This window comes from Pinus tabuliformis, chromosome 6 (assembly GCF_031772625.1).
Source record: "Pinus tabuliformis cultivar Carrire ecotype Pingquan chromosome 6, CPIR1, whole genome shotgun sequence".
NCBI lineage: Eukaryota > Viridiplantae > Streptophyta > Pinopsida > Pinales > Pinaceae > Pinus > Pinus tabuliformis.
In genome coordinates, this window is record NC_142292.1 from 405,962,599 (window position 1) to 405,987,939 (window position 25,341).

Below are 25,341 nucleotides of genomic sequence, written 5' to 3' on the forward strand. Positions count from 1 at the left end.
AAGTTGATGGGCTCTAATTTCATTTTTAATTCCAAAAACTTTAGCAAGTTTTTCTAATGCTTCATGAGGAGTCTCAAGTTCTGCAATGTGGAATCTAAGATCAGGAGAAACAGACATCCCTATCAAACCACGTGCTTGATCTTGTCTATTTTCCCATTTTGCCGCCTTGTCTTCATCTTTTGGTTTCTTCTCTTGGTCTGTGGCTATTCTGTAGAGACCTTTACTTCTAAGTAAATCTCCCATGTAGGCTACCCATTGGAAGTAGTTAGTGCTGTCAAGAATGACTTGGCATGGACTTTCCATTTTAAAAAAAAACTGAAGCTGAAGATGCTGAAAGTAAGTGTTCCAATGGATAGATCTCGAAAAAATAGGCGGTTTTAAAAAAAAACGGCTCTGAAAAAGGCTTCCGGATGAAGAAGTTATGGCTTTTTGAAAAAAAAATGTTGACGTTGCCGGCAAAGTGCGCGAATGTGCGGGAATGAAAAAAATCCGCCCCCACAAAATGGAGACTTGAACCCAAGACCTCTACTCTCTTAAAATAGCTTTGAACCAATTGATCTATACAAAAAATTTGAGAGAGAGAGAGAGAGAGAGAGAGAGAGGGGGGGGGGGGCCTTGGTTTGCGTGCTTGCCTTGAGAAAGCTCTTTTTCCCTACAAAACACAAAACACAAAACCCAACACGAATATGCAAAGAAAAACGAACCTTACGGCTCGAAGTTAGCTTTAGCCAAAAAAAACTAGAAATTTAAAAAAAATCTCAAAGTTAGCTTTAGCCGAAAATCTAAATATTTTTCTCAATGTTTCTGATTTTCCGAGATCACACTAAGGTGCAGGGAAAAGAGCATACGCATGAGAAAAATCCTTCCTTTCTGTTTCTGATTTGCCCAGATCGCACAGAGTCGCAGGGCAAAGAGCATACGCAGAAATGAAAGGTATAGATCCGGTTAAAAAAAGGCTAAATAAACTGAGACCGAAATAAGCAGAGAGAAAATAACAGTAAACTGCAAAAAAACACTGTATACCTCCCGATCTGAAAAATGACGCAGCTAGGGCTACCGGAAACCTTTTCGCGTGAAACGAAAGGGGTTCCTCACTGGAACAGATGCTCCGAACGCAACAGAGCAGTCCTCTCGGCCCGAAAGCAGTCAGAAACAGCAGATCTAGGAAACGACAGCCGCATGCAGTTCTACCGGCTTCAGATTTGGATCACCAACGGACGCGGCCCTCAAATAGCTCCGATACCATGTAGGAATTTACAGGGTAAGTTCCACAGAAAGAATACCAAAAGGACACCGCTCACAACCAGATCTCAAATCAATACACCAGTATTTTTGACGTGGTTAAAACCCTCAGAGTGCAAGGAGGGAAACAGTCCACGGCCTGTCCCAACGTGGGTACTACAGGCAATTTATTAATCAAAGAATGAAAATTTACATAAGCTTCTCTCATGCACGGATTACCCGAACAATGACCCTCCATGCGCTTTAAATAGAACTCATGGACCAATCGGGTGTCAAGCCACGGATCAAGTGTCGGTAATACCGAGGTGAGAGTGAACCGTCGGATCACTACATATCGTGACCGTCGGATTGTAAGTTACAAAATGTACAACGGTAAAGAAACACACTTTACCTAACTCTAACCTAACTCTATACTAGACCAAGTTGAACTTAACTATATCCTATGTGTCGGAATATCCTAACAAATTCAAGGAGTCAAAGTTGAGTTCCTTTTTGTGCATGGTCGAGTTACTAAAATTTGTTAGTTTCCCTAAAAATTAGGAATGCATGACGCAGTTAACTAATGTGTTGAAATTGAAGTTCGAGTTCTTGATTCTGTAGTGTGAGTTGATTGAGGAAAAACAAAAGTGATTGAGTTTCAACTGGTTGACTTGAAATATGATGAGTTGCATGAGCAGTTAACTCATGCTAACTCAATCAATCACAAAAGTAAACTCCTTAATTAGAAACTCACTAATTTTAACCATTCGAATTGCCCTTAAAAGGAGAAACGAAGGCACAAGTTTAATCATTGTTTTGGTGAGCACGAGTTGGTGAGACCAAGCAATAGGAAGCACGAATTTGTGCGTGGAGCTTGTGAGAGGCAGAGTGTGCAAGAGAAGCTTGTCACAGATTGATAGAGGGCAACAGAGATCAGCAGTCTTGCAAGGGTTTCAATCTTAGATCAAGCAGGAAAAACAAGTGTGTTTTTCAGATTGAAAAAATTGTATTTGTAAGAGATCAATTGCTGAGTTTCTATCAATAAACAAGCAGAGGGTTTTCCCAGTTGGGTTCCCTATATAATTCTGTGTTTTTGAATTGTGTGACTGTGCTTTTATTTTTGTTCCTCTTCTGCTGCATCTAGTAGAGAAATTCTGTGTTTATGTGAGAAGAAATCTTATTTCAGATTGCTCATATTAGCAGATTAGAATTTCATGGATTTTCTACATGGTATCAGAGCAGTGAACAGAATCGACCAGCACACTAATTTCAGATTTGAAGTTTGTCCAATAGGGTTGTGGACAACATGTAAATGTGCCCTAAGGATTGTCAGTTTGAAGTGTTATTCTCTTAGGAACAGGCTGCAGATTTTTGTGCAGTTTGAGAAGTAGGCAGAGCTCTTGTAGCCTAGATTGGGAGGGTCGTAAACAGTAAGACCTACAGGTGGCTAGTATTGAGGACTGAGTAGTCTCAAAAGTACAACGCAGGAGTGGACTTGTTAGAAGAGGAAAGAGCAAAGTTTTTGCAATAGTTTGAGGCCGAGTAGGAAGGTTGTAGTAGCTGCTACAAGTAGCCCTAGTCAGGAGCAAAAAGTTGCAGTTTTGAGTGCATGCAGAGGACCAAAGATTTGGGAAAAAATTAATGTCTTAGGTATGGTAAATTTCTTTCTAAGTTGGTGTTGTTTCCTAGATTGTTTGTTCAGATTTAGAACAGTTTTGGTGGACATCTTATGTATTGTTTGGAGGGCAGTTAGAAGGTGTCTTTGGTGCCCTATGTCCAGCATTTGAGAAGGACATCAAATCTGGTTGGAGTGGAAATTTTTTTGAAGCTTAGGGTTGATCCTTGAAGAGACAAATGAAGCAACCAAGAGGGCTTAGTATTCAGTGCTAGTTCACTATGTAGAGATGGACTTCTACAGTGAGAGTGGGCAGCGTCCATTGCTCTAAGACTTGGCTTTGTGGAGCCAAGAATAATTCAAGTAGTGGGCAGGTTGAAGACCCTGTGAGTTGGTATCTTTCATGGACAAAGGAGCAACTAGTGGGCAGATCAGTGAGCCAAAGTTTAGTGACACAAAATGAGATGTGATCATTGATAGTGGTAGATTGTGGAGTTGGAGATGCACGCATTCAGAGGGCACAACCTTGAGCAACAAGGCAAGAAGTGTTCAGAGTAGAGAAGTGGTGGTTGAGTGAGCAGGATAGAACTCTCAAGATGGAGCCTCACCTAGTATCTCAGTTTCAGATTAAGTTAGTTGGTAGTTGGGCTTACTAGTAGGATGATGATGACGAGGACCATAGCTCAGGTTGAGTGGAGGTAGCCAGTCAGTCAGATACTTCTAGTATAGGGAGAGTTCGAGTCAAGTGGGCAGAGGATTTGGTCAAGGGAGATCAAAGAGAGTTGAATCTTCCAGTATCACTTCCAACCAGAAGAAGTAGCCACAGAGGTACATGGCACCTATGACTAAAGTGGTGGACTCGCAAAGCATGGTGGGAAAGAACAGGTCTTCAAAGCAGGTTCCGTAGAAAAAAGCAGAGAAGCCTTCTAGTTCAGAGGGAGTAGCTGCAGTAGCAGAGAACTTGGCAATGTTGGACACAGATCCAGGTAGACGAGGTTCTTCCATTGTTTTAACTCCGACTCTGACACCGACTCAGCTGAGGGTCGACTCTGACTTCGACTCCGACTCGGTATTGACTCGGTCGGCTCGGTTTCATTGACTCGGTCATTGTAAAAAATACATTAAATATTTAATTTTTTTATAAAAAAACATAATTTTAAAGATTTTCGTTCATGTTTCCAAACACACTACATTAGAATATAGATAGAAGACAACATATGATCAAAGCAGGCTCATGTATATATCCATTATATCAAAATGGCACCCAATGCATTGTCCAATACATACATGATGATGATATAGAGATCAAAACAAAAACACATAACCAAGGAGGCTAGAAATGGCCTCTACAACAAAAGTAAACTGTGACCAGTACTACTGGCTAGTGGCGTCATTGGCTACTGCTAGAGGAGCCAAGATCATCTGGATCAACCTCTGGATCAGAGTCAGATAGGGGGCCCCATGGCTCCTCCTCCTCATCATCTCCAACTACAACTGTAGAAGTTGTAGCACTAGCATGCTATGCAACAGCTACAAGCTGAGATAGATGAGATATGCGCTTCTATCGTGGCTCCACAGAAGAAGCGCCTGCAACTGGAGGACTTGGGGTTGGCCCTGAGGCTGGTACAAGTGGATCAGGGTTTGCATTCAATTGAACATTATGTTCGAGTGTTGCCTCCACCTGTAAATCCAAATCAAGATCCTCATCAGAATCAAACTCTGCTGGATGACTCTCCACTACCCAATCTGATGTTGGATCAATGTCTTCCAACACAATGGGATCTTAATCAGGTTTTTTGTTCAGCAATTGGTTGCGTCTGAGCTGGAGGTTGTATTGGACATAGACTAGATCATTTAACCGTTTTTGATCCAAATGGTTTCTCTTCTTTGTGTGAATCCTCTCAAAGATAGACCAATTGCGCTCACACCCAGTAGCACTGCAAGTTTGACTCAAAATATGAATTGCAAATGTCTGCAATTTAGGACAATGGCTACCAAAAGCCTCCCACCATTGTGCTGCAAAAAACATAGGAGTGTAATGAGTTAGCTCAACAAAATTACAAATTATGTCCAACTTTCAAATTATAAAGTATAAACGATTTAACGAAATAAGTATTAAGAATTTGAAAATTGAAATCTTTGTTTACCTGGCTCATCTACTTCCCTTGCAATCTTTGCTAGGTTCTTCCCAAAGGTACTTGAGGCACTGCTGAAGGTTGTGGCCTGTCGATGTATCTCCAGCTCATCACACTCCAATTGGATCATGCGATCAATGTAGTCAATCAATCCATCTCTAACCTCCCCCTTCAAAGCTCATGTCGCCTTAGCTCTATAATGATACTGTGGGTTCAAAAAATACCCAGCTGCATGTATAGGGCGATGGAGTTGATTGTTCCATCTTTCATCAATGATTGCCCAAATGGGCCCATACTTAGCTACTTTATCCTTGTATGCACTCTTTATTTGCTCCTTTGCTTGATCCATAGCCTCATAAATGAAGCCCATAGCCAATATTTCCCCATCCACCAACCACAACACCTTAACTAGTGGCTCAGCAAGCTTCACAATCTTTGCTGCCTTTCTCCAAAATATTTCTTTATTAACTTTCTTTTTCAATTCTTTGCCTTCCAGTTTGTGAGACCACTAGCTTTGATTCCATTCTTCACTGGAAAAAATCTTTTGCAAGTTTCTATGTTGTGAAAGCATAGATTGCGATGTCAAAAAATGAGTAGCAAATCTAGTGATCGCAGGCCTAATAATATCCCTGCTCCCTGTGTGTTTCCTCATCAGGCTCAAAATCCATGAATGATTGTAGATAAATTTTGTTATGCTTTTGGTATGATATACAGTGTTTTTGACCCAATCTAATTTGCCAATATCCTTAGGCATGAGGTCTATGCAATGTGCAGCACATGGGGTCCAAAAGATGGTTCTGTGCTTTTCCTTTAACAGTTTACCAGCAAGAACATAGTTAGAGGCATTATCTGTGATGACTTGAACAACATTAGCCACCCCCACCTCCTCAACAAACTTATCCAATAGTTGAAACAACAATTGTCCATCTTTTACCTTATCAAATGCATGAACTGATTTTAGAAACATGGTTCCCTGTGGGCAGAAGATAAGAAAGTTTATGATGGTACGATTTCTTTTATCAATCCATCCATCTGACATGATGGTACATCCTGTTCTTGCCCATGAGTCCTTGAAATCTTTCAAATACTCATTAATGGAGGCAATTTCTTTCTGCAAACAATACCCCCTTAGCTCATGCATAGTAGGGCCTTTGAAGCCTTTTCCAGCAGCATGTATGGCATCAAACATAGGCTCATAATATGGTGAACGAGAAGCATTGAAGGGATATCGGCTTCATACCACCATCTAGCTATGTAGTCACAAGCAGTCTCCCTCAATTCTTTCTTCCAATGGTCATCTAAAGTGGGCTGCAAATGACTTCTACTAGGTTGAGGACCATGTGCATCTAATGGAGAGGAGGGAGTGAAATAACTATTGATATTCATATCACCCTTTTTCATTTTATCCTTTCCCTTTTCTTGAATAGACTCAAAAGAGGGAGGAACATATCAGAGGGGGTTGGATGCCAATACAAGGGATAGAGGAAGAACCCTCAAAATCAAAATGGGGGTTGGTAGCCAACATTTTTTGTATATTCCTCTTCCTCCCAATTTTAGCCTCTAACTCTTTTTGCCTAGCCTTATCTTCTTTAAACTTCTCAAAGCTGGCTAACAAGTCCTTCCTAATCTCCCCAATTTTTGGTGAGGTACATGGAGTAATTTGGCCTCTAATCCCCGCCAAGTGTTGTTTTAGCCTATTAATGCCCCCAGGACCTTACTTAATTTTCCTGTGGCAAAATTTGCAATGCATTTGACTATCAACCATTTCAACATATGCCCAAGCAACATCTTTCACTCTAGGTGCCATTTTTTGACTTCAAAATGAAAGCAAACTAAGTTGCACGAAACGGGGAAACGGGGAAGCGAAACGAAACGCGACCTCCCCAAATTTTGGAAACGGGGAAACGCGAATATATATAATAATATATATATATATATATATATATTAAAAACATTTAAAAATTATTAATATATATATGTGCAATCATAAAGCATTAATGAATATGGATGAAATTTTGAATTAGGGTTTTTAAATTTTCATATTCTCTCTCTTCTAGAACAGCTTAGAAACCCTAAAAAAATTTAAAAACTAATTAGAAAAAAAAAATTTAAAAAACAAGTAATTTTTTTGGGGAAACGGGGCCCGTACGGCCTGGAAACGCGTTTCCGGCCGTACGGGCACGTTTCCATTTCGGGAAACGTGCCCGTACGGCCGAAAACGCGTTTACAGGCCGTACGGTACGCGGAAACGCGTTTCCGTTTCGTTTCCGTACGGAAACGGACCCTGTACCTGCGTTTCCTGCAACTTAGAAAGCAAACAATCTGAAAATGAAAACAAAAAAAAAACATTGATTCAATGTTCATTTCTTTCACAAAAAACACTCTTTAGGATTTCTAGATTTGCACATAAAATTTAATAAGCAAAAACAGATTTTTACAAGTGAAAAAAAATACCTCCAGGCACAAACTGCCTCCTCAAGGTTGCTCCAAGAAACCAACTCCTCAATGCTGCTCCAAATGGCTGCCCAAAAAGCTCCTCACTCTAGCTACAATGCTTGCCCAAGACTCCTCACTGCTGCTCCAAAAACAAACTCAACAACTTCTCACAAACTCTCGCTGAAATTCTCACTCAAATGCATGAGATGGCTGTGAGAGAATGAGAGGGGTTGAGTGGGTTAAATAGGGTTTAGGAGAGGGGAATGGACCCCGAAGACCAAATAGGAAAACTATAAACCAATTTGGAGCCCCCCCCAAAAAACTTAAAAAAAAAAAGAATCTCAATTTTCGGGTTTGTGTTGGCCGCTGTCACTAACTCAGCCGAGTTATAGCGGGCTCTGCCGCGTCGGCCGGGTTAATACCGAGCCGGCCAAGTTGTTAAGTTGTCTAACAACTCGGCCGGCTCGGTATTAACTCGGCCGGCCGAACCGAATCCAAGGCCGAGTCACAAATTCAAGGCCTGGCTGGGACCAACTCGGTCGAGTCAGTACCAAGCTGACCGGTTTTTAAAACAGAGGGTTCTTCTAGGAACACCTGCATCGCTAAGAGGGAGTGTTGAAAATATTAGCGAGAAAAGGGTTCCTTGATTTGTGCCTTAATCATAGGAGCCAGAATGAGTTCCTTCTTGTGCTTGACTCAAGTTCCTAAAAATCAGGAGATTTTCTATAAATCAGGACAAGTTCCTATAATTTAGGAATCAGCCCCTAAAAATTAAGATGATTAGGATGCAGTTAACTGATGTGTTGAAATTAAAGCCTGAGTTCTTGATTCTCTAGTGTGAGTTGATTGAGGAAAAACACAAGTGATTGAGTTTCAAGTGGGTGACTTGAAATAGGACGACTTGCATGAGCAGTTAAGTCATTCTAACTCAATCAATCACAAAAGCAAACTCCTTAATTAGAAGCTCACTAATTTTAACCATTCGAATTGCCTTTAAAAGGAGGAACAAAGGCACAAGTTTAATCATTGTTTTGGTGAGCTAGAGTTGGTGAGACCAAGCAATAGGAAACACGAGTTTGTGCATGGAGCTTGTGAGAGGCAAAGTGTGCAAGACAATTGTGTTTTTGAATTGTGTGACTGTGCTTTTATTTTTGTTCCTATTCTGCTACATCTAGTAGAGAAATTCCGTGTTTATGTGAGAAGAAATTTTTATTTCAGATTGGTCATATTAGCAGATCAGAATTTCGTGGATTTTCTACACAAAGTTGATTAAATCAATCGTAGTTTAGGGGAGATTGGTTATACACTTGGGTAAGTTTAAGGGAGATTGGTTACACACTTGAGTATACATAGATGGTCTTTTGGATTGATCTATATGGTAAATACTTTGTGTTACTTGATGTATGTTGTGTACTAATGCTATATTACTTAATGTATGTTGCATACTAATGCTATAATAGTGTTTCTCAAGAACAACAACTTTGCTTAGATCTGTTTGCTGCATTACACTTGTGAATTCTAACATGGTATCTGAACATAGGTTTTGAAGATCCTAGCTTGGGTCTAGTTACTGCAAGGATTTATGTTCTTGAACAGTGGGATTTCTAAAAAGAGCCGACTTGTTTAGATTTGCACCATCTTTAGATCAAAGCTTTTATAGAGGTGATAGTGTTCAAAGCAAGAGCCTGTGGTGCTCAATGAGCACAACTATGACATGTGGGCACAATTGATGGAGACTTTTCTAAAGAGCAAAGCATTATGGCAATTCACAAACATTATATTGAGATCACAAACATAAAAAGGGGTTTGAATGGAACCAAAATGCCAGCCCAAAAGCTTATAGTAAGGAGAGGAAAGGCCAACACTAAAGAAGTGTGTCAGGGATGAACCAAAAGTGCACTAGAAAGGGAAGGATGCCCAAGCATGAGTGCACAAAACATGAGGTACACAAATGCACTTAAAAGATAAAATATACCGACCACCCAAAAGTTAAAGATGTAATGCTTGCATACTTGAAACACTTGTGTTAGAGAGGGTCTTCACACTCACTAGCTCCTCCTTTGTCCTTCTTGCCCATTGCTGCTCTTCAGCTACTCAGGGACTTCTTCCCACTATAGTCTTCTTGTGCAGCTCCAATGAAGACTAACATAGGGCAGGAGGGATGCCACCTATCACTGTCAAATTTCGCTTCTCCAACAATGAACACAGGCTATACCAAACTGCTCCTGGTTTGCCAGAGCTTGAGCTCCACTTATCTGCCTCTTCTAGCAGCCACCTTAGTCCATCAAGGTGCTACTCTAGGCTACACTTAGTCCACTCTCATGCTGCCTTCCATGATCCATCAGACCACAAGTGTCCAATACCAAGTCCTCACCTAGGACTTCTCATCCACTAGCATCTACTCAACATAAATACATCAAACAAGTGTCCAATACCAAGTCCTCACCTAGGACTTCTCATCCACTAGCATCTACTCAACATAAATACATCAAACCATACAAACCTTGCATCCTCAAGGGCTGGTGTCCACTACTGCAAGTCTGGTGCACTGGTTAGGGCTGTTGGCAAGCTGCTACAACACCTTTCTTCACCTTCTAAACCTCTTCCAAGACTGTGGCCCCACTGCAACTACCTCTGCTCCTCTTCATTGCTGATCTGGGCTAATTACCGGTCCTCAAACAAGCCTCACGGCCTACCTGATCCAAGGAGTTAAGGCCTGCGGCCTACCTGCACTATACTTTAGCTTTCGGCCCCTTGTCCAAGGAATACTAGGCTTGCAGCCTACCTGTAGCATACAGCCAGAGCTGCAGCCTGCTGTAGGAGAGAAAGCCACACACAAATATGCCCAAACACGATACCAAAACTGCCCTCAAGCATGTGGCAGCCTTCCTGCTTCAACTTGGACCTGTTAAAGACACCAAATAACCCAAGAACCAGTCTCAAACAACTTCGTCCTCCTCCTTCTTGAGCTCGGTTGCCTCAGAGATGTATTATCTATGAATAGATGCACTTGGATGTGTCTCAAATGCCTCACATCCACCTCTAATTTATACAATCTCATGTGGTGTCATCAACCCCTAACTTGGGCACATCACAATTCTACGCTGACCTGTTCAATGTGCCAAGTTAACCTACAGCCACACATAAAAGTTAATATCTCATGATAGACACCTCGGATTTGAGTGATTTTCGCTGCCCCTTTCTCCTCTAAGGGTCCTCTAACACCTCCATGTGTCAAATCACTCAAATGCCTCATGGTTTCACACCCACCAGCTTGGGTGCAAAGCCCACACCTTGGGTTCCAAGCCCACAAATTACTTTTTTGGTGCTCCAACCTCCAAACCCTGAACCCTAGGGCTTGGAGTACCTCCCAAGCTACCAAATCTCAACATAGCTTACCTAGGGGAGAGCTTAAATGGAGAGAGTTGGGAATAGGTGATAGCCCTTTCTCTGAGCGCTGTGCTTTGAAGACTATACCTTGTGGGGTTAAAAACTTTTCCCACATTTAGGTGTACATTTTAGGTGACATCAAGTCCAATGGTTAAATCTATGTTTCATCTTTTCTATATTTTATTCTTCATTCCACATGCCTTTTTTGAATGCATACATGCATTCAAAATATATTAAAATATGTACTATACAAAAAAAGCTCGTGAAATACTCTGCTTCTGGAATATTTTGAAAATTACACTTTTCGCTTCCGCTCCTGCTCGTCCCTCTCAACAGCTTTGGTTTCTCTTTCCAAAGTTCTCCAGTCACTTTTCCCCTGAATCCAAAGAACCCCTGGGATTTGATATTTCATGTGTATGCCTAGGAGGGACAAAATTTCCACCCTTTCCACAGGATCATCTTAGTAGTTGAGGAGTTGTTCCAACTCAAACTTCATCATTTACGCTCTACCTCAACATCAGCTCAACCAAAGGGAAAATCTAGGGGAAAACACTTTGCGTTTTCTCTTCCTTGGGTTTACCATTTAATATTGACACACCATATTTATTAAAAGTGACGCCTAACTGGAACGCTATGAAATAGGGTATATTAATATATTTGATAAATATAATAAACTTTTGTTATGTTATCTCTGATTACTATTTCAAGATTGTATTACAATATCTTTTGCTTAAGTTCCAATTATAGGGCTCTATGTTAAATGACACCAAATTGTCACATATTTCATTTTCCACATTTCTGTATTGTACTTGGTTTGTACATTCCTTAGGCACTATAACTTGAGATGCTGTAGGTCGATCTGTAGAAACTGAGTAAATCTGTGCAAATGAACATTTGTTTACAATACTGATGGAGAAGGGAATTTGCTATTCCAACCACATGGACACTATTTAGACTGTTTAATGTTGTTTCTACAAAATGTTGAAAATGAAAGCCACTTATCTGAATTGCTGCTATTGCTGATGTTGCCAACGCTATGCTTATCTCTGTGACCATACAAGTTGGTTCTGGCAGTTGTTTTGTGGTTGGTTTCATTTGTATGTGATACTGTTTTACTTATGTTGAGCTTGAGTCTGAACTTTGAAGTTTTAACTATTGATCTGATTATTGGGTTCAAAATTTTGTAGGAGACAAAGGCGGGAATGCCAGCTCTCCAGACCCATCGCAAATAGACTGGAAGGAGTGGGTTGCATCCAAGCTTCCAGGTCTGCGATTTTCTACTACTTGTGAATTTTTATCTCAATCTTAAGGTTTGCCGAGGGCCAATTTGACCATACCAATATTTTTATTTTATTTTATTTTATTTATTATATAAATTTGATATTGGATCTGATTAACGATGAAATTATGCTTCCTACTTTTCATTAGGTGTGTTTGAAGTTAGAATATTATGAGTTAAATAATAGCTAGGTCTTTTTCATATTTAAATATCCTTTCTATCCTTTTAATATCAAAATTGCTTTATACGATCGAGATTGAACCAGAAGTTGCAGTTAATGTCTCCTTCGAGTACAATGTCAAAATAAATGCCTGCTATCTCCTTTCTTATCAGGGTTAGTGTGAGAATTTCCTAGATAAGAGACTTTTGTTTTTCCGTTGATTTTTGTGAATGTGGAGAAGTAGCAGTTATATGAACCACTTTTGTTGGATGGGAGATAAGAAGGGTGGATTAGCTTTTCACAGGTTGAATCCCAATATTTATTTGGCATGTAAGGTGTTTCTTGAGTTCACATACATTGTGAAGGTTATTTCATATAGAGACTGGTGTGGGCATGAATTGAGAAAGTTTGTTTCAGTGATAGTTCTGTCTTTGGCACGTCCATGGAAGTGTGTGAAGTTTAACTGGATAACTAGTATTTGAAAGATTGAACTGTGAATGATGTATCTATCAAGTAAACGTATGGTTTTCTGAAAAAGCTTCTCACAAGATTATTTTAAATTAGTCAAATTTGTGAAATGAAATAGCAATAGCTATAAATAGAGTAGGCATTCTACATAAACATAGTTATGTGTCATAAAACAAGGTACCTTTTAGTTTAGAAACTTTAAGAAACAGGTTGGTGCATATGTCTTCCTAAATGATATTTAGGCAGGTAGTCTTACCTAGAATTGATATAGAGTTAAAATCTTTTAATATTTCAACATGGAATATTAGAATAATGCATGTGAAATTCAAACATCGAATTTGCAGTGCACATGTTCAAACTTTTAGGGTTTTATTTAATCATTTGAAGAAACATTTAATAACTTTTCTCTCAAAATGGTTTTAAATTAGTAAATTTTTTGAAATGAAATAGCAATAATCCATAAAATTGAATTAGGCATTATTCATAGACATTGTTATAATTTGTGTGTCATAAAAACAGGTATCTTTGAGTTCAAAAACTATAGGAAACAGGCTGGTGCCCATGTCTTCTAATGATATTTATTATTAGACAGGTAGTCTTGCCTAGGGCAAGTATAAATTTAATTCTGTTAATACTTCAATATGTAATATTAGAATAATGCACTTGAAGTCCTAGCATTGAATTTGCAGTAGACATGTTCAAACTTTTAGTATTTTATTAATCGTTTATTGAAGAACCACTACTGGATAAATTATTTTTTGTTAAAGGGAAAAACAATAGTGGGCAAATGGGTTTTCAATTTGGAAATAAAAGGTCAAATGATATACATAGCTGATAAATAATATCATAAATTATGTTGCATGGGAACCTGCCCCCTCAAAAAAAATCTGTGTACCCTGCATTCCCACATTTTGGGGGCTTATGGACCCTTGGAAACGTCCCCAAACTGCTGGGGACTTCATTGAAGACTTGGGGACTTGCTGGCTGTCTCCAAGATGTTCTGCGTATATTTCAGGGACGTTCTAGACAACTTTCAGGGATGTTATTGGCAGATTTCAGGATTTCTGGGTGTTTTGACAATCATAGACATTGGTGATTGGATAATATTATTGTTTTTCCCATCCATTATTTTTTTGTATTGCAGTGAATCTAAATTTGTTGTACAAATTGCAGCTCAAACATGGGATTTGTATGATGGGTGTCAATTTCAGTTTCTGGTGATTTAAGTATTTTTTTCTTTTCTTTTTTTCCCAGGAAAAATCGTAATTTCCATTATAAAATAATGAAAGTTACATGCTGTAGATGCCAAAAGGCATAAACGTCTAAAAAACATATAATCAAAAAATCACTAAACTATACTTTTCTATCCTTCTTTTTCTCCACTTTCCTCCAACCATCAGAGTTGGGAGTGGAAGAAACAATAGCCAATTGAGTTTCTTTTATATTTACAGAAGTTTCTTTTTCAGAGTCAGAGCTGTCTGATGCATGAATTCTTTTGATACCACTTGCTTCTTGTTCCTTAGAGGTTTTCACATTCTGTAGCTGATGAATTGTGGGTGTTGTTGCTTTGGATGATGTCACTGGGTCTATCGGCTCCGCCCTGTTATTATCTATGATTTCCTGGGAGTTCTGTTCAATATTAGTTGTATTATTTTTTGGGATTTCCTCTTCCTTTTCCACATCTTCCTATGTAACAGGAATTGCCATCCCTTTGGCTTTTGGTCTTTTCTCTTTTTCCTTTTAAGATTCTTTGCTTGTGGAAATGAATTTTGGAGATGGTCCAGTTTGTAGATACATACGACATCTGAATGCTGTATTTTCAAAATCTAGAGTCTGGGCCCACTGCACATTATTATGAATCAATATAATATGGTCAGATAATCCTTTACGAAGGTCTACCTTGACAATCCATGCAAATGTGAATATTCCTTTTGTATGTCTGTCCGTGTCCACCTTTATGAATTCTCCAAAAGAATTTCCAATTCCTTCTAGTACTTTGATATGCCAGAAATGCAAAGGAAGAGTATGTAGCCTGACCCATACTGGCATTTTGGAGACTACCATGGTATTTGCATCAAATCCCACAAATCATGGGATCATAAATAGACTTGCAGTGCCCCAAAACCATGGTCCCTCCCTCTTTTAAGACGAATTCCATATCTTTTGCTGTATCCAATTTCACAATAAAAAACCTTCTAGAGCCTAGGTGAATATCACAAATTTCAGTCCAATTAGAGGTTATCCATTGATGTAAGTCCTTCATCTTGGGCTAGAAGCCATTAAATCTGCATATAACTGCTCTTGAATGGAATTCTGAATAGAGCTCATTGACTTCTGGGAGATTTATTGTCAATGCCGACACTTGGTTCATTTGTCCCACAATATAGGGCCCTGGGAGATTGGGGGGGAGTATCATGTTGTTTTTGTGATCCAGGGCTTCCTTTAACTGCATTCTTGAAAGACACTGGACCTTTGGAGCTAGATCCTAGGCACCCTCCAAGTAATCTCATATTAAGGATAATAGTCGAATCATGTTTGATTCCATAGTCCATCTTGTGGTCGTCTTGCAAATATTTCTCTACAAAAATCAGATTTTGAAGATTTGCTGGGATACCAGTTGGTTTTGTATCCTCTGTTTCACGTTTACCATATTGGTGTAGATTGTTCTAGAAGGTGAGAACCACATTGCCTTTTGCGTTCAACCTGAGAAAATTCTGATCATTGCAAGGCGACTCGATACATAAAGGAGAACTCCCAATCTGGCCAGAGAAGAGGCTGATCTACAACTGGGAAGACTAGATCTAAAAGACGGTAGATCAGATTTGCATCTAGGGTAAGCGAATAATCTTGGTTGAGTCTTTGCAAAGGCAGTTCAGGCATCTTGGAAACATAACTCCTTACTAGCATGACCCGAAAGGGTCCCTTCCTCTGACGAGATGTTACAACAATGAATTGATAACAAACCATACTCCAGAGCTGCACGGTGTCATCTAGTTACCGTTTAACAGGTTAACAAAATTTGTGAGCTCCTCTTCACGCCCTCTATGGATACGCCGATCTCCCAACCTGTAGTCTCCATTTGCATCCAAATCGTGTGAGGCTCGAGGGTGGCGACAAACCCGTCTCCCGCCTCCCAAGGCCAGACGAAAACTGCAAACCCAGAAAAGCAACAAAAAACGCCCCCAATAAGAACTCCGACATAATAAAATATAGGGTATAACTAAATTGGAAAGAATTTTGGAGACAAAAGCATTGTTTTGCAGACCCAACGCCAAGATCTAGTAGTGAAAAGTTAAAACGATGGATATAACCCACATGAGGGCTTAGAGCCTGCAATCATAAAAGGAAAACCAGATCTGGAGAAAAGCTCGTCGTCAGAGGCCCCTCTTCCCTTATTAGAGAAGAGAAATACCAAAACAATAGGAGATCCATGGAAGGGAGATGTGTTTGGTGTTTTTTGCAAAAGATCTTTTGCCTGAAGGATACCATCCACCATCGCCTGTCTGGAGCTGAGCTCGAGAGGCTGAATAACGTTGCGTAAGGTGAAAACAATTTGGAGCTTTGTGGTAGTGAAGTCCACGAGGTGAAAAACCCTAATGCTTCTCTTCAGATCCATTGCAGCACCCTTGATCCTTGTTTTGATCAGCTAAAGCATCCGTCACTTTGGTGATTTAAGTATTGTATTTCCAGCAACAACATTACAACAAACAAAGATGATCCTTTTAAATAAAAAACATGTGAAGAAAATAAAAAACGAAACAGTTCAAGTAGATGATCCTTGTGGTTATTACTCTTGTTCTTCACATTTTTTGGGTCATCTCGGCTTTTACATGTCATACATGGATTTCCAAGGTCATTCATGTTCCAGAGCTTCCACCATTCCAACCTCAAGCATTGTGAAAACAATAAGATGGTTGTGAAATCCATGTACTACATATTGGAGTAAATTCCTATTCAATCACCTTCTTAATCTGACATCTTTACAAAACCAAAGTGTTTTTTAGTGGTTTTTAACACAGTTGTAAATGTTTGCAAAACCTATTGAGAAGGGAATGACTTTAATGTTTCAGTACAATCATCATTAATAGGAAATATGAGGAAGAATAGTTGCTATAGAGACAATTCTCTGTGTCGCAGATTCTTTATGGGCCCTATTATAATTTTTTATGTTTTTATAAATCAGAATGAGAATTTCTAGAGAATCAATAACTTCAATTTGAAAGATCGGCTACCGCTACAGTGGCAAAAAGCAACCCCAAAAACCCCTTTAGCCACCTCCAAAAAACAATTAACTAACCTACAATCCTTAACAAAAAATCTCTTAAAGTAGCTCTAATTCTCTAAATTTCTCCAACAAATTTTCTCCAGCCGAGCCCTTCAATCAGATCTCCAAACCAGCACAAAACCCTCTTAACAACAACCCTACAAAATAGCAAATATCTCCAAGAGCCCAATGACCAAAACCCGCTTACAAATCTCAGCTCAAGAAATACAAGAAGCTGGAATGAATAGTGTGAGTGAAATAGAGGGGGTGAGGGTCTTTAAATAGGTTTAAAAGAGGTCGAGATTGACTTTTTTGTGGGCCAGCTAAACAAAAATTAAAAAATTGAAAATAAAAAACCAAGTGAAAGGGGTCATAGCTAATAAAAAGTATAAAAAAACCAACAAATAATTAAAATATCAATTAAAATGGGCTCCAACTAAAAAAAATAAAAAAATATTAAAAAATTCAATTGTTGGGCCCCACGCTGGTCAATTTTAGCCGCTTTACAGTCGGTTAAAAAAAGTCCAGTTCGGTACCGAACTAGCATTTTCCGACCAGTTTCCCTAGTCCGAACCGGTTTGAGGCTGAAACGGCCGGATCCGTCGGTCCAAACCAGTCCGATCTGGTCCTGATAACACTGGTCATAATGACGTTGATGATGCACTTGGAAATTACCCCTATAGCTGAGACAGAGTGTTAATTTGGCATCCAGAGGGGTAATTTCCCCATTGAAAACCCAATGAACTCCAAAAGGAACCCCAAAATGCTTGAGCAAATTCATTGAAGCACTTGAAGATATATTATTTTATGTCATTAATGATTTTGGAGTAAAAGTACAAGTTGACCTAAGAAGATATTAGCCTCCTAGGGCTAGTATATATTCATCACACTTGGAGTCATTTGGAGCCATTGATCAATCACCACATTTTCTCCTAAGTAACTCGCTACCTCTGATTCAACTGCAGAAGTCTCGTATACTTGAGCTATAGGAGAGAGAAAGGACATTGACCAACATTTGTCTTCTTCTTTGATTTGGTTTAACTCGAGTCTTTTGGCATTGGGTTGACTTGCATTTTTGGGGTTTTGAATCTATTTGAGAAGGCCAAATTCAGGAAGGAAGGCAGACTGAATTTTTGAGCACATTGATCAGTTGTGACCACAAACCCGTTGCTTCCCTTTGATCGTAGGAGTTGACTTTGACTATATTGGAGGACTTTTTGTTATCTGTTTTAATTACCTTTGATCGATATTTTAGAAGTGAATTTCATGCTACTAGATCGAGTTGAAGAAGGACGATTGATTGTTGACTATTGACTGAGCTATTGCAGACCTTGACCGCAGGCTTCATCATTGCATTGACCAAGTTTGATCGCTCAGATTTGGACTGTTTTGACTTCTGATTGACCAGCTAAGAAGGTTGAGTTGGATGATCTTTTACTGAGCTCTTGGAGGACTATTTTGACCGTTGACAATTGACTGATTAGGGCACACATTGATGCTGTTGACTTGGACAAATTTGCACTAGAGTTGACTGTTGTTGTCTCTCTCTCTTGTCTTAGTTTTGGATAAATTGCTTGGCATATTGACTTGATTGGATATTGGATATTGGCTAGTCAAAGCTTGACTTTGACTCTTGGATGATGTACTCTCTTTGCTGAACATTTAAAGACAATCCAGTAGAAGAAGAATTGCAAAGGGTTTTTCCCCTTGTGGGGTTTTTCCTCTGCCATTGACCAAATATTGTGTCTCTTGTCTCTTGGCTATCTATTATTGTGCACATTGTATAATTGTTCTATCTATTATTGCTCTATTGTTATTGGTTAATTGAAGAAGTGAAAATTGTAAATTGGATGCTATTGGAAATTGTTGAAGTAATAGTTGCAACATAGAACAATTCTTGAAGAAAAATTAACACGACATAACATATAAACTAGTCGAATGGGACTAAGCACTGCAAGTTTATTGACCACAAAGGTATTTCTAGAACTCTTGGATTTTGGACATTTTTATCTGTAGACTTTAACAATTAGAAACTTTGAATAGGTATACTATCTCTTAAGGTTGCCCCTTACAGGATGGGATGAATTACTAAGATGATTCCTTGTTCAAATAATCCCAATGATCCTCCCTACTACTTTTGGTTCCATTCTATTCATTTAATAGCGCTTGCCGCGTATCACCAAGGTTACAATTCTTGCTAGATATGCTGGTTGTTAAGAGGGAATTATTTTTTAATAATACCATGAATGTGTTGAGAAATCTAGGGCTTGCAATATTAATAATTTCTCTGCTTGATAATTGCTTGTGATATGTTTTTACTTTTTAGCTTATGAACCTTTCTTTGTTATCTTATTAGTGTGTTCTCTTCATCAAGACAATTATCAAAATAAATAAAGACAAGTGACACAATATATAGGCTTCTCTAGCCAGGGCCAAAACCTCTCACCTCTTGAGAGGAAAACTTGATAAAATTATTCTTCTAGATCTTCAATTGATAAGTACCAAGACCATGACACAAACCCTTGACTATAGTATCCTCCCAAGAACCTTGTCACCCACCTTGATGTTCTGCCTCTTCCTTCCTTTGCCTTTCCTCCTAGAGAAACTCGGTCTCTATCTCTTATACTGCACCTTCACAACTTCCCTAGAGAATCTTGGTCTCTAGGTCTTCTAGAGAGAAACTTGGTCTCTACTTTGATCTCTTAGAAGAGTCTTTCTCTTGCTGCCCTAGAAGAATTTCACTGCTCTAACTTCGCACTGCCCAGACTTCGTACTGCCCAGAAGAATCTGCTGCCCAGACTTTGCACTGCCCAGAAGAAACTTTGCTATACCTAGAAGATAATGTCCCAAAAGAAACTTCGCACTTCTCTTTTGCTGCTCCTTCTTCGCTCTCCTTTTTAGCCCTCTCTTCGACTTTCTTCTGCCTTCTTCTTTGCACTTTTCTAGTCAAGATTAGATCGAATGCTTGTCTGAATTGTGTGTCTCCAAATGAGGCCGAGTAGGGCTATATATACTCTTCTTCGCTTGCCCTTTAGGCCAACTTGACAGCTAGAGTTTAGGCCAGTGTTTTAAAAAATGGCCAGCTCGGAACCAACTCGGTCGAGTTGGTCTGAGCCAGCCTTAGATTTTGTGACCCAACCATTGAACCGGTTCGGCCGACAGGGTTAATACCGAGCCGGCTGAGTTGTTACACAACTCGGCCGGCTCGACATTAACCCGACCGGCTCGGTCGAGTCCTTATCAACCCGGCTGGGTTACGTACAACGGCCAGTGAATCCAAAAAAAGGTGTATTTTTATTTTTATTTTTGGGGACTCCCTCGGCTTCCCTGTCTGACTCTGATCTTTAGTATTGATATGCTATTCATGGTAAAGTTAAATTCTCAAAGTAAAAGTGACATTCTCCTTAATCTTCACTTTCATCCTTTTACTTAAATTTTTAACATTACCGTGAAATGACTCAGGATGTTTGAGAGTGGTTCCGGCCTCATTGGATTTCATATGGAGAAAGTAGAATTTTAGATTTCATTCAAAATCCAGCAGACTTATCAGTTTTTCAGGATTTCATGATTGGGGGATTGCAATGTTTCCATTGAATTTTGTCATGTATTAGGGTATGGAACTCGTATTTAATCAAGAGCACCAATCCCTCTATGTACTTTGATGTTAGTGACATTGGTTGTCGAACTCCTCCGGGATTCGCTCCCAAACCGGGAGCTTCTGAAAATGTCGCTTCTGCTCCCGTTTTCGCTCTCGCTCCCTACTTTCGCTCCTGCTCCCAAGTAATACTGAGCCAGATGATGTTGGCAACTCTAGCAGTAGCTAGTAATATTGGTCACAGACTTCTGTTGTAGAGGCCATTTCTAGCCTCCTTAGTTATGTGTTTTTCTTTTGATCTCTATATCATCATCGTGTATGTATTGGACAGTGCACTGGGTGCCATTTTGATATAATGGATATATTCATGAGCCTACTTTGATCATATGTTGTCTTCTATCTATATTCTAATGCTGTGTGTTTGGAAACATGAATGAAAATCTTTAAAATTATGTGTTTTTATAAAAAATAAATATTTAATGTATTTTTTACAATGACAGAGTCATTGAAATTGAGCCAGCCGAGTCGATACCGAGTCGGAGTCGACCCTCGGCCGAGTTGGAGTTTTAAAACATTGGTTTAGGCCAACTTCATCTAGTAACTTCTTCATAGTTTGTAGGCTGACTTGAAGAGGTTTGGTGACAAGTTCTTGGAGGATACTTTACATAGACAATATAGACCTTTTACAAAGTGTAACATGACTTCATTTACATGACAATGACTCTTTTAGGTCCAGATGAATAAACCCTAAGGACTATCAATGGGATTCTTGACTCAAAAACAAAATCCCTTGCTCATGAAACCCATGAAGCAAGTCAATATAATAATTTCATTTTTCTTATATACATCTCATTACATAAAATCATAATTACATGTCATTATGAAGACCGAAACTAGTTACACTTTCCAACACTCCCTCTTAACTCGGGATGTATTCATAATGGTACCTTGAACTTTCTCAATCTGAAGAATTTCTCATAAGAAGAATTCGGATTTGTAACTCATTTGTATAGCATCAGACCAACCAACATTGTTACATAGCAAGGCCTTGAATAGCAACTCTATCTCTCCACAAGATTAGAGAACAATGCTGGCGAGACCAATGATTTATAGACATACTCATCATTGTCTCTCTAGGAACATACCTGACCCGAGTTCTCTCAGGATATGCTCCATAAGGACTATTCTTTTCTTGGACTTCCCAGTCCCAAAAGAATATCGGTCCTCCACAACTACTTTTTCATGGGATGTCCTATCTCATCCCATAAGAGCATCGGATGCCAAATGATTACACAATCCTCCATTTTGTTTTCCCAAGTGAAGAACAGAACAACGTGTCTATCGCTCCTTTTTATACCAGGAGGTTTTATTCCATTAAGGAATGTACTCATTCCTATTACAAAGGAATGTACCTAATCTTCTGTCTTAGGAATTTCCGAGTTTCTTCCAAGTAAGAAACTTCTTCTCATGCTCCCTCTTAACCAGAGACCTATAGCAGCTCTTCATGTGGAGATCCTAAAATAATCAGCTGCATGAAGAGATCCTTTCTTCGATGTCATGAATTTCTTTAAGGAGTCTTCAACCTTTTGGGAACTTCTATATATAGGGCACAAATCATTCATCACTTTTGTTCATGAGTCAGTCATGTCCTCAACTTATCAGAAAGTGATCTATCAGATTTTCCATCTAGCTTTGCTTCATGTCATTTTGCTTTCATGCCATATTTTTGGAAGGACATTACATCCTTCTATATGGTTTGCTTGGAAGTCATTCACAAATCTTCCCTTTGACAGTCCTACATAAGCCCATCCAGATGTTAGTTCAAAAATAATCAATGAACACTTCAAATTAGAGTTACCTTGTGATGATCTTTCACCATGACATCTTCCTGTAAGTATCAACATCCTGCATGTAGATTGACACATCTCCCACAGATATTCAGTGTCAAGGGTCTCTATCTTTTTCTGACTTCCATTAGAGTCTTCACATCCTTCCGGGAGATATTCTAGTCAAATCTTCTTGGACTTCGGATGTTGAATGCCTTCTACCATCGTTGTGTATTATCACAATCTCTTCCTCTCTTTTCTCACACACTTCATTCCCAGGAGCTTCCAATCAGAGTTCCTTGATTGTAGTCAGCTTCCTCATGATTCATATATTATGTTGATTTCATCTAGTGTGACTTATGCTATTCAGCAATTCTTTGGAGGAGGAGATTCTTTCTTCTCTAGATCATATTTCTAGTATGGAAATAGTGATCCAAGTTAACTGCAATGTCATGTCCCCATTTTTATCCTTCTTCATAATGCAGTTAGGGTGGATTTCTAGGGTAGGAGATGGCTAGGTTAGTGGAGCAGGTTTATGTCATCCGGGTTTCCGATGGAGTTTTGCGGAGTTTTTATGGGATTTGATGGCATTCGCTTGGCATATTCCATCATCCACACAGTTTTCCTTTCGTTCTGTCTCCTTTTGACAACTATCAGAAATTAACATTATTATTGGGCATAACTTAATTAATTATGCTCGAGGTGGCATTCTGGGGAGATTAATTGTTGGAACACCTCAGTGTAATAGCTCGCTGGAACCAGAACGACAAGATCTATAGGATGGGATGGTTAGATATGAGTTTCAGTGGCTTGAGGAGACATGGTGGCCAATTTACCCTTTTCCCGCATTAAAAGAATATTTTAATTGAAATAAAAGAGGGAAAAGTGCTCCATGATTAAAATAATAATAAAATAGAAGGTTCTAGAGGAGTCCATCAAATCTATAAAAGAGGAGGAGGAGACCATTGGAGGACATCTTGGATTTTGATATTGTTTCTTGTATGAGAGGTTGAGAACCCGGTTCTCTACTCCATTGGTAGCCCTAGGATGGAAACCCTCGGGTGATTTAGTGAGATTGGGCGAGTACCCATCTCCCCTTGGTGAGTTCATCCAAAATCCATAGGAGAGCTGAACAGTGGCAGTTTGGTTCAGTTTTGGTGGAGGGCCCGTGCAACATTGGAGCAGATCCTTGAGGCCAGTTCTATCTCAGTTATCTGAACTATTTTTGTTATTCCAACATGTAAAACCCCAGTTTATATATTATAATAAAAGTTGAGATTACTTTTGCTCATTGTATGATTGATTTACATGCATTCTCTTGTTCTATTTTACATGGCAATCTTTAGTTTATGAATGGAAAATTTATCCGAAGTATTTATGAGTTAAAATTTGAGAAAACTCCAAATTGTTCCATTTGGGACACTACGGTGGTATCAGAGCTGGTTTTCCTCCCAGCCTGAGGGTTTTATTGCAGAGTAGCTTCATAGGAAGATTGGAGGTTTAATATTTTTTAGGCATTATTGGATTTGGAAAAATTGCATGTCAAGGGTTTGCTGGTGCAATTGCGGGAGTTTGTATAGAATGGTGCGTCTTATTCCCTATCAACAGGACCACCGTTTCATTCGAATGGTAGTAGTTCATAGTTTGAGGGGCCTCTTTGAGAAAGTGGAACGTGAGTCCACCATTTGAATATAGCGCAGACAGTTTGGTGGGAATCTGAGGCAACAACAAATCGTGGCATTATCAATCCTCCAGATTATGCTCAACAGGCACGCAGTTTTGTGTTGGTTCCATATTTCGGTAACGCTGAATGTGTAATTTTTGGCTGCTGGTGTACGTGACACTGTGCACATAGACGTGATTGAGATCATGTCCAACGTCTGAACCGGGATCAAAAAATTAATTTTTAGGGCTGAGTATTGCATCACCATTCCAAAGCATCAAACGCTGTAATCATAAATTGCTGTCTGTGGTCATGCTCAAGTAAATTACATGCCGCCGAAATAAGGGTTGAGTACATTATTTCTTGGAAGGCCGAGAATTATTGCAGAGGCACATTATAGTATTGACCAAGCCGCAATTTTGTCAAACTGCCATCGTCACATATCTCCCCATCGCCATTATTGTCGATTGGTGCTGGGCACGAATTTATCCAAGCTGTTTGGATAGCGTGTTCCCAAGTGATAGGATCTATGTAGAATTGAAAACAGTGCGCTAAGCAATTCTACGTAACAGTGGAGCATCAAATTCTATATGTTGATTGTCGTTATGTCACGGTTTTTTGAAAAATCTTGCCATCCAAATTGTTTAAAGACGCAAAAGTCCTACTCGAACTGAGGACAAGATTGGTTCCCTGTATTCCACAAAGTAGAGGTTTTGAAAACACTCATCCGCATGGAGTGAGTTGTAGTCACTGAGTCTACATGAGGACGTGGGCTTAGCCTCTTGGAGTCTGCGTGATGGAAGCAGCTAGATAAGGCGCAGAAATTACAGTCCTAAAGATCCGTGGGTTTACTTTAGAAGGTCGTAGTCGTAGTCATTTGTCCATTGCTGACCAATTATCTGAAGTGGTAGAGAATATAACTTGAGGAGCGAATCAGATTTTGCTCATAATATCCATCAATCGATTGCTCAATTTTTCTTATCCACAACTTGTTCACACAACCGAGTTGCCTCAAACATCAGTTTGAATTTTCTCTGAGACAAGGCAAATTGCAGGTAATTTGAATGTGTGTTGGAGATTCTTACATCATCATCTCAAGTCTTTGGTAGCAAGTCAGTGTTGTAGCAGTCTGTTTTTATAAGGCCAAGTGAAAGTTACCACATGAGTCTGAGGTTTCCAGGCATTATATCTTATTAGTAGATCAAGTTCCAGGTCTGCAACATAATTTTGCTTATAATTCTCCAAAGAAGGGATGTATAGGGTTGAATTGCAGTAGTATAAAGGAAGGT

General features: G+C 39.3%; 1 protein-coding gene across 1 annotated transcript in view; it reads left to right on the forward strand.

The window, feature by feature from the left end:
* LOC149259028 (Ribosomal protein S18) overlaps positions 1-25,341 on the forward strand; it is a 193,286-nt gene that overhangs the window by 8,714 nt on the left and 159,231 nt on the right. The window contains exon 2 of the mRNA XM_089417194.1: positions 11,985-12,062. Within this exon, the coding sequence (XP_089273320.1) occupies positions 11,985-12,062 (78 nt within the window). The remainder of the gene's footprint in view (positions 1-11,984; positions 12,063-25,341) is intronic.